This window comes from Mustela nigripes, chromosome 2 (assembly GCF_022355385.1).
Source record: "Mustela nigripes isolate SB6536 chromosome 2, MUSNIG.SB6536, whole genome shotgun sequence".
NCBI lineage: Eukaryota > Metazoa > Chordata > Mammalia > Carnivora > Mustelidae > Mustela > Mustela nigripes.
The window spans coordinates 49,006,683-49,021,975 of record NC_081558.1 but is presented as its reverse complement, the minus strand read 5'-3'; the positions used below and the strand labels follow the sequence as shown (position 1 = coordinate 49,021,975).

The 15,293-nt window shown below is 38.2% G+C and overlaps 1 protein-coding gene across 2 annotated transcripts in view; it reads right to left on the bottom strand.

Annotated features, from left to right (window-relative positions):
* Positions 1–15,293, bottom strand: part of GRM7 (glutamate metabotropic receptor 7) — a 913,283-nt gene that overhangs the window by 622,365 nt on the left and 275,625 nt on the right. For both annotated transcript variants that reach the window (XM_059390206.1, XM_059390207.1), the window contains exon 2: positions 12,190–12,406. In XM_059390206.1, coding sequence (XP_059246189.1) covers positions 12,190–12,406 — 217 coding nt within the window. The remainder of the gene's footprint in view (positions 1–12,189; positions 12,407–15,293) is intronic.

The window sequence follows — 15,293 nt, the reverse complement described above, 5'->3', positions numbered from 1 at the left end:
TGCACGTGCCTCTTTGGATCACTACGTTTGTATCTTTAGGGTAAATACCCAATAGTGCAATTGCTGGGTCATAGGGCAGTTCTATTTTCAACATTTTGAGGAACCTCCATGCTGTTTTCTAGAGTGGCTGCACCAGCTTGCATTTAGTGATCCTTTGGATTTAAATAAAAAAAAATCAATATTATATGTACAAACCTGTTATATTTCTTTTCAAAGAAGGTAAATTTCCTTGGGAATGCTGAAGTTGTTAAGATTATCATTACAGACTTCTGTAATGATAATCTTAACAAAGAAATGTGAAAAGAAATATAACAGGTTTGTACATATAATATTGATTTTTTTTTAATTTAAATCCAAAGGATCACTAACAGCCTAAGAAAAATAAAGCTTTTTCATAAGTGGACACTTAAAGTAAGCATTCTTTCATTTTTAGGTGCTTCTAATATATACCTCAAATGTTTCTCTTAAGACTTGTATCACCATCATGATGACTTGACTTTTAGTATCTACCCATGTATGTACAAATCTATGTTGTTACTATATACTAGTTTCTCAAAGGATTGCCTAAATAGTATGGCTTGTAAAGAGTGATGACATCCCATTGATAGCTATCTAAAAAAGAGTTTGCATGACAATTAATGTCAACTCTAAGATATTAATATAATAGGATAACACCAGCTAATCACTATTGGCAGTGTGTTTAAAGTGCCTATTATTTAAGATACCCAGCCAAAAGAGTAACAAATTTGAAACATCGGGAATAGGCAAATTTGAAGCTACCCAAGGTCCAAGTATTTCAAAGTCTTAAGGTAGTATGTATTTAGGATGGCTGCTGACCCTTCAGTTTGCCTGAGAGTGCTAATGCAACTGATGGAAGGCTTTGTAGAATTTCCTATAATCTCTTGAAAGATTTAACAGCAGGGATCCATTTGCGAAGTAAAAGGAAAACAGATCCCTCAGCTAGAGCCTCAAGCCTCAAAGAGGCTCCATTTACCCACATCAGTTCAAAATATAAAATTATTTAGGAAGGAGCTGGAGTCCAGTAAATAGATATTTCACAAGCAACCAATTATTAATTTAAGTTTTCTTGAACTAGGCTATCTATTTTCTAGAACTATCCATTTGACTAATTCCAGTGCCCATCTCCTTGCCACTATTTTGATGAATATTTCACTTTTCTGTGTGGATTCTGTTCAAAACTCCCTCCCCTTTTTACTTGCCTATCCCAGTGGAATGAAGCACTGAGCTGGCCTCTGGCAAAGGCAACCAAAAAATAATATATTTTGGAGTATGACCACCCCCAACTTTTGGTTAGAGCACTGAAATTACTTTGGGAAACGTCTCTTCTCCACCGTGCATGGCCTTAGTGGGACTCAAAATCAAGTCTCCTACTTTCCCACAACTAAAACATAAGCTTGCCCACTAAGCACTTAAACTCTATATGTTTCCTTCTAGTCTACAGGCAGTTATTCTATTTTTTTTTTTTTTACTGCAATTTCTCTCTCTTGCTACCATGCATCAAAACCTGTGAGATTCAAGTTGAGTCTCTTCCAATAAATACTTTTGTAAAGACCAAGAAAAGAAAGCCTCACTTGAAGGCAGAATGCAGCATCACTAAGTAGGGAGAATAAATCTAACACTCTGCCTCTAAGGTTTAGTGGATATATTATTATGTAAAAGCGTGGTTACTTTCCAATATAAATTCTGGGGTACATACTTACCTCAGAACAACAATGTTCTTCTCCCCTACCCAACTGACCATGAAATTCTATTGTTCATTAGAATTCTCTACTTTTGAGTCTCTTCCATATTTTAAGTTGAGCTATGTTCCTTTTTCAATACATCTTTAACCTCAGTACCAGAATCCTATGTCCTTCCTCTACAAAGCATGGGCTACATATGGTAATCATACCAAGTAGGTGAGAAAATCAGGAGTTCCCTTTATCTTCAGATCCTTTCATATGCCTATGTGATGCTCAGGTGCACTGAAGGTAGGTAGAAAGGGTGAGAAGGAATTGCTGAGATGTCTTTTCTAGTGTCTATTCCTTCATGCAGCAAAAAACATTCTGTCATCATCTATTTCCAGTCGCACATCCACAGTGACAGTCCATTTTTGCCTGGGAGAAACCTACCCTTTACCATCTGGATGATAGGCATTTGAGAATCGTCAGAATCAAGAAAGGCCAGTTTTCTCAATAAACATGGGATGACTTTACAAAGCAAAGGAGCAGTATGTTAATTCCCAGTCAGTTACTGTAGGACTTAGGGCTGAAATGAGAAGTTTTTGGCCCAAAGCCAGAGCATTTTCTGCAATAATTTCCATGTTGTGTGGAAGAACATTTTATATCATAGTAATTCAAAATGCATTCTTTTTTTCAAAGCAATGCTATTTCTTCTATCCTTTAAAAATTAAAATACCATTACATATATATATATATGTTTTTTTTTTTTTTTAATATGACTCTCTCTTCCTAAAATGGCATTCATTACCCCATTTAGGTCAACCTTCTCTGCCAATTCCTTTGAGGCTTAGCTATGCATCTATTTTCTTCTAGAGTTCCCCTTACAGCATGCCTCAACGAGGCTGTTTTCATGGCTCTACTTAGGTATTTCTACTCTTAGAAAGCAAAGATTATTATTACTATTGCCTTGTGGTTGTTACTACTATAATTATTATTTATGACTATTATGCTAGAACAGTATCTGACACAAAGTACTCAGACATACACTGTATGAAGGAAGGCAGACTAGCAGATATTTTATGCCTCTTTTTCCTTCTAAAAAATCAGTTTATTACAACAGATTAATGATAAGTTTAGAAAGCTTAATTGCAGAAACTTCCAACAGTTTCACTGTGCCAACTATAGCCATTAAATCATTACCTCTTCCATTATTAAAAGACCATTTTTAAATTAAATGTGCATTTATTGAGCTTATTCTATATTGGACATTATCCTGGGTATAGAGTATTGAAAGACAAATAAAACATAAGCCTATCCTCAATAAATTTACATTATAATGGGAGAGGATAATTAGACAGATTACAATAACATGCAATCAATTCTATGACAGAGTTATGCAAAAGGTATTATGGAACTTATAGAAGAGACACTCTCAATTATATTAATGAAGGTAAAAGCCAAACAACTGAAGTAAAGCCTGTCTAGATTAAGTAGAAAATAAATTAAAAATTTAAATTATTATTTTAAAGTGTTGTTTTTTTGTTTTTTGTTTTTTGCTTTTTTGTTTGTTTGTTTGTTTTTGAGAGAGAGTGCACATGCACACGCACCCACACAGGAACAGGAAGGGAGTGGCAGGAGGAAGGAGAGAATCTTGAGCAGGCTTCACACCCCCCAGGGAGCCTGATATGGGTCTTGATCTCACGGCCATGAAATCATGACCTGAGCTGAAATCAAAAGCCACATACTCTGGGGTGCCTGGGTGGCTCAGTGGGTTAAAACCTCTGCCTTTGGCTCGGGTCATGATCCCAGGGTCCTGGGATCGAGACCCGCACTGGGCTCTCTGCTCAGTGGGGAGCCTACTTCCTCCTCTCTCTCTCTCTCTCTCTGCCTCTCTGCCTACTTGTGATCTCTGTCTGTCAAATAAATAAATATATCTAAAAAAAAGTCACATACTCAAACTGGCTGAGCCACCCAGGTGCAATCTTAAATTATTATTTAAATTATGCTGGACACCCCATAGAATCCCTAGGGAGGCCAGGGAACCAAAGTCAGAAAATGAGCCAAAACAAAGAATGACTAAGCTATCAATACCAAGGCCAAAAACGGTGTCACAGAACCAAGTTAGCTAGGGCACTGTTCCTGCCACTCTTGGCAGTTGGAGACTGTCCTTCTGCTGCCAATTCATGCTGGATGCCATCTCCAGCCTGAGAACATGGATATCACTGCTGCCACTGTCAATGATATGGGTTTCCATTGCTTCTGCTTCTATGCACCCCCAGCTCCTAATTCACCTAGGGTGTGAATGTCTGATTAGGCAAGACTGGGTTGCAGGGCTATGCCTTGGCTTTAAGGGAGGCTGGGAACATGAACACCTAGCAATTTTAGCTCTACAGGGAGATGAAGCTTGTTTCCTCCTTAAGACTTATGCAATTAGTTATTCTCCATGAATTTGTTCAGAGAAGTAGACTTAAAATGGAGCACTGTTAAAATAGACAAATGTATACACTGCAGTCCGAAATAGAATTGCAAAGGAAGATTCAGTCAGGGATGGCTTTTCCCAAGGTGTTCCATTTTGAGAAAATAAATTGAGAGTTAGCTGGCAGTCTAGGCAGAGGTCTAGCATTTACAAAGGAACAGAGTATCCTGATACCTACAGAAGGTTACTGTGGCAGGGTAAAGAGAGTATGTATGGGGGTTGGAGGTGAGAATGAAAGAGGACAGGGGCAGTACGTGCATGAGACTGCTGACTGACGCACACTGGGTCAGGAAGGACCCGTACGCCATGCCGGGTCTCTTTTACTTAATATTCTGGGGAAAGGGAGACAGAGACAGAGAAATTTCTATTTCAGAAAGATTATCATCATGACTGAATGAATACTGTATCAGAGGGGCTAATCCGGAGGCATGGATAGCTGCAGCTATGTGTGAAGGCGAATCAAATGGGGCCCAGAAGTTAACAACGGTGATGGGGTGGTTAAGGGGTCACCCTCAAGATGTGCTAAGAAATGGAGTCAGGGTTAAAATCTAAAATGCTGTGCTAACCCCTGAGAATCCAAAAAATAAAATGAAAATATAAAGCCTTTTCTTGGGGAATTTACAGTTTAGTTTTAAGCACAACTGAAGATAAATGATGTCACAGGAGTTCTTGTGATTGTATGTTTTGAAAATGAGCCTTTAAATGTTTAATACTTGTATTTAAACTAGGACCACTGAACACTTCATTCAGGAAACAATGCAGTTAGGCTTTAAAATGCCTCTGAGTTTTCTGTATTCACCATGACACAGGCAGTGACAAAAACAAAACAAAACAAAACAAAAAAAAACAAAAGGAAAAGAAAGCCCTGAAATCCATCCTAGATGGAGAACTGGGAATTAAAAACATGTTGCATCACACTGCTTCAAGTTTTGTGATGGGATCATAAGACAGAAGAAGGTAGTCGAGTCAGAGAGAGAGCAGCTGTAATAAATCACAGTAAACAGGTATAGGATATAATTTTTTATGACCCACAAGCCACAAAATTATATATCATAAAATTATATATCATAAGTGCTTCATCTACAGGCTTTGTTTTTCTAAAAGGCAAAGGAAGACATGCAATTCCTCCTTCCTCTTCTCCTTCCCTTAAATATATATTGAATGCCTTTTATATGTCAAATACGATGGTAGATTATAGAGTCACAAGGCTAAGTCCTTGACCTTATAGAGGTTATGGTAGGGTAGGGAAGACTGACAATTTCCACACAGTAAAAGAGAACACTGTATCTCTGAAAGAGAGAGAAGCCCAAAAACCTATAAGGAAAATAAAATCCCATAATTAGAAAATTCAACTAGCTCCTGAGATTTATGAAAAAAAAATCTCAAAAAACAAAAACAAAAACAACTGAGGGTTGTAAAATAGTTATTAATAGTCAATTAGTCTCACTTAAGTATTCTAGGAAAGAATATTCTAGATTAAGATAGAGTACTAAATAAAAGTACGTCTATGGTTTATCTGACTAATAATGGCTAATTACTTTATAAGACCAATTGAGAGGGGCACCTGGGTGGCTCAGTGGGTTAAAGCCTCTACTTTTGGCTCAGGTCATGGTCTCAGGGTCCTGGGATTGAGCCCCGCATCGGGCTTCTGCTCAGCAGGGAGCCTGCTTCCTCCTCTCTCTCTGCCTGCCTCTCTGCCTACTTGTGATCTCTGTCTGTCCAATTAATAAATAAAATCTTAAAAAAAAAAAAGACCAATTGAGATATCTGTACTAGTAACTGGCATGAAAGACCAAAAGGATAGTTCATCTGTTATTTCAAATTTTGAAAAGTTGACATCTGTCATAATACCACGGGCAGTAGCAAATCATTACTATTTGTGTCATATTGTGAAGCAGTGGTCATGGGATTCTCCTAAAAATTGTCCGGCAAACTTGAAAGTCATAGTGATGTACTTGTTCTCATAATCTTTGAACCAAATTTGATTCAAAAGTCTAGGATATATTAATGCTGTAAATTCTATCATAAGCACTTACTTTTACCTTTGCTTTAGAAAGAGGAGTCTGTATGTTTAATTTAGGCTATTTGGGTTATTATGTTGACCTGAATATTAAAGTGCATTGGGAGTGAATAATCTCTCATTCTTAGGATATGGAACAACAAATTGTTTTTGTTGCTATTGCATGTGTATTCATTCAAATAAACAGGGCAATTTATGCAAATATCACTGTTTTACAAAAATCTCTTCATCTGAGAAAATCATGTTACAGTCCTCTCTGAAAGTTCAACAAGGAACAGCACCCATGCATATTTAAATATCCAATGACTACATGAGAGAATTACTGAGGTATTCTTTGATAGTTTAGAGAAAGTGTACTTAGGCTTCCATGTTCCAAATGAATTCTATGGCCTCCTGATGGAGGATGGCTCTTTTCCTCAGAGATCATTGTCTTGACTTGTTCTATCAAAGTATGATAAAGGATTGTTCACACATGTTCTTGACTATGTGCCTGATGGATACACCTCACACTCTAGTTCCATAAGTAGAACTGCTTTAGGACTTAAGTTGAAAGTAAGGTTTGGAACTAAAGTATCCTGAAAGGGTAAAACTCTTTTTTTTTTTTTTTTTTTAAGATTTGTTTATTTATTTGAGAGAGAGACAGCATGCATGGAAGGGCAGAGGGAGAGGCAGAGAGAGCATCTCAAGCAGACTGCCTGCTGAGGCACAGCACCCACGCAAGGCCTGATCCCACGTGGGGCTTGATCCCAAGATCCTGAGATTATGACCTGAGCCGAAGTTCAAGGTTTAACTGACTGAGCTACCCAGGCATCCCAGGTGAAACTCTTAAAGACATTTATAAAAGAGAAGAATCCTAATCTTCAAAGTCAAACTGTTCAGGAAGAATGGAAGTAACCCCTTCAAGCCTGCTAGCATACACAGACACATCAATGAGCTTATGCTTTTTCTCACTCACATTCTCTCCCTCTCTTTCTCTCCATACACATACAATACATATATAGGACATTATGAATACTTAACCTCCTTTTCATCTTATGCGTCTTATCTAATGAAAGCATGTTAGCAAAAATAGTAACTCAGCTATTATATACACTTATAGGTTATATTATATTATATAATTATATGTATTTTGTTTTTTTTGTTTTTTTTAATATAATTTTTTATTTTTTATAAACATATATTTTTATCCCCAGGGGTACAGGTCTGTGAATCACCAGATTTACACACTTCACAGCACTCACCAAAACACATACCCTCCCCAATGTCCATAATACCACCCCCTTCTCCCAAACCCCCTCCCCCCAGCAACCCTCAGTTTGTTTTGTGAGATTAAGAGTCACTTATGGTTTGTCTCCCTCCCAATCCCATCTTGTTTCATTGATTCTTCTCCTACCCACTTAAGCCCCCATGTTGCATCACCACTTCCTCATATCAGGGAGATCATATGATACTTGTCTTTCTCTGCTTGACTTATTTCGCTAAGCATGATACGCTCTAGTTCCATCCATGTTGTCGCAAATGGCAAGATTTCATTTCTTTTGATGGCTGCATAGTATTCCATTGTGTATATATACCACATCTTCTTGATCCATTCATCTGTTGATGGACATCGAGGTTCTTTCCATAGTTTGGCTATTGTGGACATTGGTGCTATAAACATTCGAGTACACGTGCCCCTTTGGATCACTACGTTTGTATCTTTAGGGTAAATGCCCAATAGTGCAATTGCTGGGTCATAGGGCAGTTCTATTTTCAACATTTTGAGGAACCTCCATGCTGTTTTCCAGAGAGGTTGCACCAGCTTGCATTCCCACCAACAGTGTAGGAGGGTTCCCCTTTCTCCGCATCCTCTCCAGCATCTGTCATTTCCTGACTTGTTGATTTTAGCCATTCTGACTGGTGTGAGGTGATATCTCATTGTGGTTTTGATTTGTATTTCCCTGATGCTGAGTGATATGGAGCACTTTTTCATGTGTCTGTTGGCCATCTGGATGTCTTCTTTGCAGAAATGTCTGCTCATGTCCTCTGCCCATTTCTTTATTGGATTATTTGTTCTTTGGGTGTTGAGTTTGCTAAGTTCTTTATAGATTTTGGACACTAGTCCTTTATCTGATATGTCGTTTGCAAATATCTTCTCCCATTCTGTCAGGTGTCTTTTGATTTTGTGAACTTTTTCCTTTGCTGTGCAAAAGCTTTTGATCTTGATGAAATCCCAATAGTTCATTTTTGCCCTTGCTTCCCTTGCCTTTGGCGTTGTTCCTAGGAAGATGTTGCTGCGGCTGAGGTCAAAGAGGTTGCTGCCTGTGTTCTCCTCAAGGATTTTGATGGATTCCTTTCGCACATTGAGGTCCTTCATCCATTTTGAGTCTATTTTTGTGTGTGGTGTAAGGAAATGGTCCAATTTCATTTTTCTGCATGTGGCTGTCCAATTTTCCCAGCACCATTTATTGAAGAGGCTGTCTTTTTTCCATTGGACATTCTTTCCTGCTTTGTCGAAGATTAGTTGACCATAGAGTTGAGAGTCTATTTCTGGGCTCTCTATTCTGTTCCATTGATCTATGGGTCTGTTTTTGTAATACATAAAACCTTGTAGTTCTGGCTGAAGGCAGATGTCATCCATCACTTATATTATTTTCAAATTTTTAAAACTCAAAAAGTAACTCTACTAATGAGTAAGGGACAGGTGAGGTTATGGAGATACAGGTTGGGGACTACCTGACCAGGCTCACAGAAATCCCAGATATGGAGAAATGTTATAGACAAGTTATTAACCAGAGAGAAGGAAACAACAAATCCACCTTGTCTGTTCTAAATATTGGCAAGATATTTTCATATTTACAAAGCCACCTGTTTGTCTTCAATGTTATAGACAAGGTATTTGCCAAGTGCCCTGGTCAGTTTTCTATAAAACACTAACCATAAAATCCCTCAATGGCAACCCATTCGGGCCCCCTCACTCTAAAGAACTCCTTTTCTTTCATTTCTGTTCTCACCTTCCCTTAATCAACTTTCACTTCACTTCACCCAGTTGTCTGACAGATTCATTCTTCGACTCTGTGAGACAAGAACCCTGCAACTGTGTGAGGCACTAATAAGAATCTGGTATTGTTAGGTGTGAAGTGATTCCCTATGTATGATCGTACTTAACGTTACTAACCTGATGAAGCAGGTATTAATTTCATTCTCTACATGAGGAAGCTGAGACCTTCAAAGTTAAATCATGTATCAAAAGTTTTATAGCATGGAAGTAATAGTGCCTGTTTCTCAATTTCCCATCCTTCTGACATCAGAGTGCTTACTTTTCTCTATGCCCCACCACCCCTCCTACACATGCATGTGGACCTGAATATTTCTTTGGGGACAAGGTTCTACATTCCTCAGACAAGAGGAAAAAAAGTAGACATTTAAAATTATCCTTAAAAATTCCTTAAGCATATATACTTCTAAGAAATTCCAATAAAGCAATTTTTTTTCTTTTCTTTTTTTTTGTTTCTGAATTAGAATACATCACTGTTTCTTTGGCTAAATATCAGAGGAAGCAACTGGATTATTTTAGAGACTATGGCATATGATTATATATCTGTCTACTGAAGTCATGCTTGGGGTAGGAAGATGCTTATATTACGAGGCCACAGAAGTGACAACAGCTGAAGAAGCAGTACAATCGTGTTTCCCACCTCAAGTTTTCTCTAAGTAATGTACACATTGGAGAGTAAAGGTCCTACATGCCATTTAAGTTGCAATATCCTCTCCTTTCTTTTCATTAGGAGAGGAACAGGGTGTTTGCTAAGCTCGTGAGTGCATTCACTTATATTAATTGCACGTATGCTCTGGTTTCAATGAAATTTATTATAAATACACAGTGAATATCATAATACTTATAGGAAAATAACCCTCAATATTTTCTTGCAATTCTGCAACTGGCTTTTTAGTAGTTACTCTCATCCCCAAATTCAAAGGCTCTTAAACTGAAGAATCTCATCCGAAATGCCTGCCGATGATACAATTTTTATTTCTGCACAGGGTCATTTCACTGTATGTTTAACAAAAATTATGAGCTTGGAGTTCACACTGTATTGCAACAGCTTTTCCTTTCTGCAGTGTCATTATAAAGCAGACTCTGATATTGTATCTTAAGTTATCACCAAGTGACACTAGGAATAAACAACCATATGAAACTCACCACTGATCTATCTATAAAATATAGTCTTATATAAAGGATCCAAAGCAAACATTTGCCTTGTTCCTGTCCTTTACTGAACAATCAACATGATTTTGACCTCATGGATACCACATTTTGTAACAAAATAGGTACTGTTCTTTGCTTTATCCGATACAAAGATCAGCATTAAATCTGAGACCAACTTGCAGCAATTATGTAGAATAAGATGATATCTGAACTGTGTCTCTGAGTCTTACCTTATTATTTTACCCATATTTTCTATTTATCTTTTATATTGGCTTTTATGCTCATATTTTAGTTATTTCTCTAAATTGGCTTCTAGCATTTGGATCAAAATAAGAGTCAAAAAAAACAAAGAAAGAAATAAAAGATGCAGTTATCAAAGCTGATAAGGTATGGCTTTAGAGATTCACAAAGTGAACTATTAATGATGCCTATAAGTCAAAGCATGCATGACACAAACCCAGATTTAAGTTTTCTTTCCTAATCAGAGAATTTCTGGCTGAACTATACTGAGTATGTTTCCCTTGGAAACACTGTGGCTGAGACTGTAGTACTGAATGAGACAGACAGGATCCCCTCTTAGAGTCTATGGGGCAAGACAGAAAACACTGACAACAACAAATTATACTAGTATGTGACAAGTGCTGTGGGAAAAGACACTAAAAATACAACCAAGTGGGTAGACCCAAGGAAGTTTGGAGTATGCTTATATATAAACCTAGATATGGCATTTAGGATGAGACCTGTCAACAGTCAAGAGTTTTCTAGTCAAAGGTATGAAGAGTAAGAACACTTCAGTCAGATGGAAAAGTATAAAAAGGACCCAGTTCTCAAGTGAATTATTCAAATTAGAGCAAACACTAAGGGACTGAGTTAAAATCATGGGATTTATACAAGCCCTGGCTCCCTTTTTCAGTCGCCACATGCAGATATACCATCTATTCACTAACACATAACATGTCTTGGTGAAACTGTAGTCTGACAGTCAAGTATTCAAAACCATGTCTTCAGGATTTATGACATCTTTCCTCATGAAAAGGACCTTTCCTGTGTGTGTGTGTGTGTTTGCCTTAACGGTCAGCTACACATTTATTGTATCCAATATTTCCGTATGGGGAAGCCTCAATATTTATTGCCAGAATTCTGAAATGTGAAGATTCTATCTCATTTTTCAAAATCTCCCCAATGGCAACCAGCTGGCCAAACACTTGAACTCATTACTTCCATTTTGAGCTAATGAAACATGAAAGAATCTACTACAAGTACTATTTAATCGAACTGTTTTTGTCAAAATAAAGTTCCAAAGATTATTTGGCTAAATACAGTCTACCATCCAGATAATTTGCTTAACTTTGTTGTGGATAAATCATTCAGAGTTGTCACTGTCATTTTTCTTCAAAGCAAAGAGCCCCCCATGATTAGTGTCTCATAATTTTAAACAATTTGTGCATTTTAGAGAGGGGCAGAGAGGAAGGACACGCACACTCAGCAGCACCGCCTCAGGTTTCTGTATGCAGCCTGCAATCCACACCATTACTCATTACACAGAAGTAAGGTACCAGATTAAGTGCATATTCTCTTGTCTTCCTTTCTGCTACCGAAACTTAAAGGACTCCAGTTTCACACTTTTGAAAATATTCTCTTCAAAAATGGCAAAGTGTTATACATAAAGTCTTTACCAATTTACTTAATAGGCAGTAGGAATGTGAGAGTAGGGGTATGGTGATTATCTACAGGGTTGGTTTGATATGACAAAGACTGGAAAGGACATTAAAAGCCATAGACATGTGAAGACGGTCATTTGACCAATGCAATCTCTTCCTACCTGCCTCTTTGGAAATCTGTGTGAAGGATTCCACACCTTTCTCTCCATAACTCCCTTCAGATGCAAGGGTAGACACATAATTCCAGCCTAGGGCCTTCACAATGTCCACCATAGCCTGAGCTTGGAAGGAGTCGGGTGGGACCACACGAGAGAAGAAGTCGTAGCGTCGGTCATCACTTAACTCAGGTGCTGTTGATGCGTAACTGATCTGGGGAATCTGGAAAGAAAGGAAAGCACCACATGAGAAAGCACACAACCAGGATGTGAGAGACTCATTTATACTTAGGATAATTTGCTCAAAATACAGGGCTTGAGCTCCAAAGAGGATGTGTGTTTTAGCAAACAACACCCTGCAACTGTGAACCATCTAAATGCAACCAACTACTTTCAGACAGCACAAAAGGGTATACTTTTGTGCCTTGGCCTTTTGGTTCCTCCTCAGAGAGAAAGAGGATGGCATGGGAATCATATGAGTCTTGGTGCTTAGGAGAAAAGAGTTTGCAAACATTCTGACCAACACTTAGAATCATGCTTTAATTTTTTTTAACTTATATATTTATTTGAGAGAGAGAATGCAAGCAGGAGTAGGATGGAGGGGCAGAGGGAGAAGGAAAAGCAGGCTCTCTGCTCAATGGGGAACCAGTCATAGGGTTTGATCCCTGGACCTCTGCGATCATGACCTGAGCCAAAGGTAGGCATTTAACCGACTGAACCACCAAGGTGCCCCCATGCTTTACTTCTTAAAAACTATTAGACACCACCACCCCCACCACCACAAAAACACATCTGCCTAACTGGAATTTGTATAGAGATTGGTTTAGTTGACCCAGCTCATGAATATTGGTGGAAGTCATTAGACATCTAACATTGAGTACCAACCATCTGTGAAGAAACACCTAAGCGAGCTGCATGCATTATTTCATGTATTATTCATAAGAATATTATGAAGTAGCTAAGTAACACCCTGAGAACCAGGCCAGGGGGTTCCTTGCCACAAAGCCTTCTCTTCAGTAGTCCCTGTACTCTGGAGGGCCTTCCTCAAAATTTCTTAAGCTCCTCTTTGGGTGATGATAGAGGGCTGGCAGTTCTGCTTGTGTCAAGCCCATAGGGGTGCCTGATTCCCATTTTTCCATTTAGACAGTCCTCCAGTCCCTTACCCTGCTTGGTATTAACCAGGTCTCCTAAAAGCTCTAGAACTTATACCTGTGAGGATCATCCTTGGCCCCAATAGCAGCCCCCTCATTCCAGAAGGGTAGCCTAACATGCAGATTTCTCCCATCACCTGATATAGCACTTGTTTCCTAAGATCGCATGAGATTAGGCTATCTAAGAAGGCCTGACATCCTGAATTTAGCTCAAATTATGTATACATAAAGAGGCCCTACAAAAAATGTTTGCTTGGGATTCCAAATACCCAAGAGGAAACCCCGAATTAGCCATCAGTTAGGACCCTGCCTAGGTCCTAACTTAGGAACTCTAAACCACTTATGACTACAATACATTGTCCCCTTGGTCTTCTAACCTCAGCATGCAATAGACTATGATTGGTACCATTAATCTGCCTGTAAGAATGAGCAACTTCACAAAATTCTGCTTGCATATACTCCCCCCAGAACTTACTCTTGCTTTATCATATGGATTTCTGAAGTATCTACAGACCAGTTTTGATCTTTACTCAAGCAAAGCCCAAAGGTCACTCTGCTCCAAAAATGCCAAAGTTACACTGGAGTCAATTCTTTGAGCCCTGAAAAATTCTACTCAGTGTTTATCTATTCCTCTCCTTCCAGTGCAGTTTGACTAAAGTAAACCCATTTACTGTTGTTTAAAGCTGGTTACCACCTCTGTAAAGCTCATTTTCCTAAGAACGTTCCTAGGTCATCATTACTCTACCAAGTCAGACAGCCCTGACAATAGATAATACCCACCAGGCAGCCCATACTTGATGCATTTTCCTCCTTGTCCACGGGGGGCACTGTCACTGATTCAAAGCCCAAAATCAGTGTGACAAAGTCAGCTGATAAGGAGAAACTCCTTGTAGTAGTAGGTGTTGTGAGATGTAATGGAAATAAAATGGGATTTAGTATTGACAGGATCCAGAACCAAAGTCTGATGTTTCTCTTCATGACAGTGTGCTCTTGAGAAGTTGTTTTTTTTGTTGTTGTTGTTTGTTTGTTTGTTTTAAATTCAATGAGGTATCATTAATAAAAGGTTGTTTTGAGGGATAAGAATAATGATTATGCTATGCTTAGCATAATGCTGGGACGGACTGGTTGATTCATACATGGGGGTGATGATAATCAAAACAGACAACAGTGTGTCTTTCCTTACTAAGTTTACCCATTACTCATATTTGACTTCCCAAGTACTCCATGGCACATTATCACATACATTTCCCTTACTGTCTAAGGGAAGAAATTTTTTTTATATATTTCTGTCATTATTGCTTTAGAAATAATGCCTATTATTTATCCAACTCTTTCTTACAGCCAGTTATGTTCTAAAAGTTTCCTATGCATGAGTTTATCTAACCATCAGTAAATATTCTTTACTATATTAGATTACTACCTCATTTTATATAAGTGGAAATTGAGAGTTCAAAGTAGAATGTGACCTTGCCTCAAGTCACAAAGTTGTAAGAAAGAGTGCAGTACTTACATCTGAAACTATCCGGTGCGAACTTCTGAACTCTCTTCTGATACTTTGCTCTATTGCTGGTAAACCATTTTAATAAGAAGAATAAAACAAGGAAGGCAAGTAGATATTTGGAGTTCACAGCACTGACTACAGAGCCACTAAATGTTTTTTAGTGATCATTCTTAGACTGTTACTCAAACATTTTATGTAAACACCTTGTTGAAGCCGATATAGATATCTTAGTAAAATGAGCTCCATATGTTTCATTTATCATTCCAAGCTTATGAATTTTAGGTAAGGAAAACATCAAATGAATAAAGACTCTGGGTGGGAAAAAAGGAAGGGATTAAAGGGAGGGGTGAAGAGAGAGGGAGAGAGGAGAATAGTGGAGAGAGAGACAGACATTTTCATATAAGAAATAAAAAGGAAAGAAGCCAAGCATGTCAACACATTTCCATCAAGTTCAACTT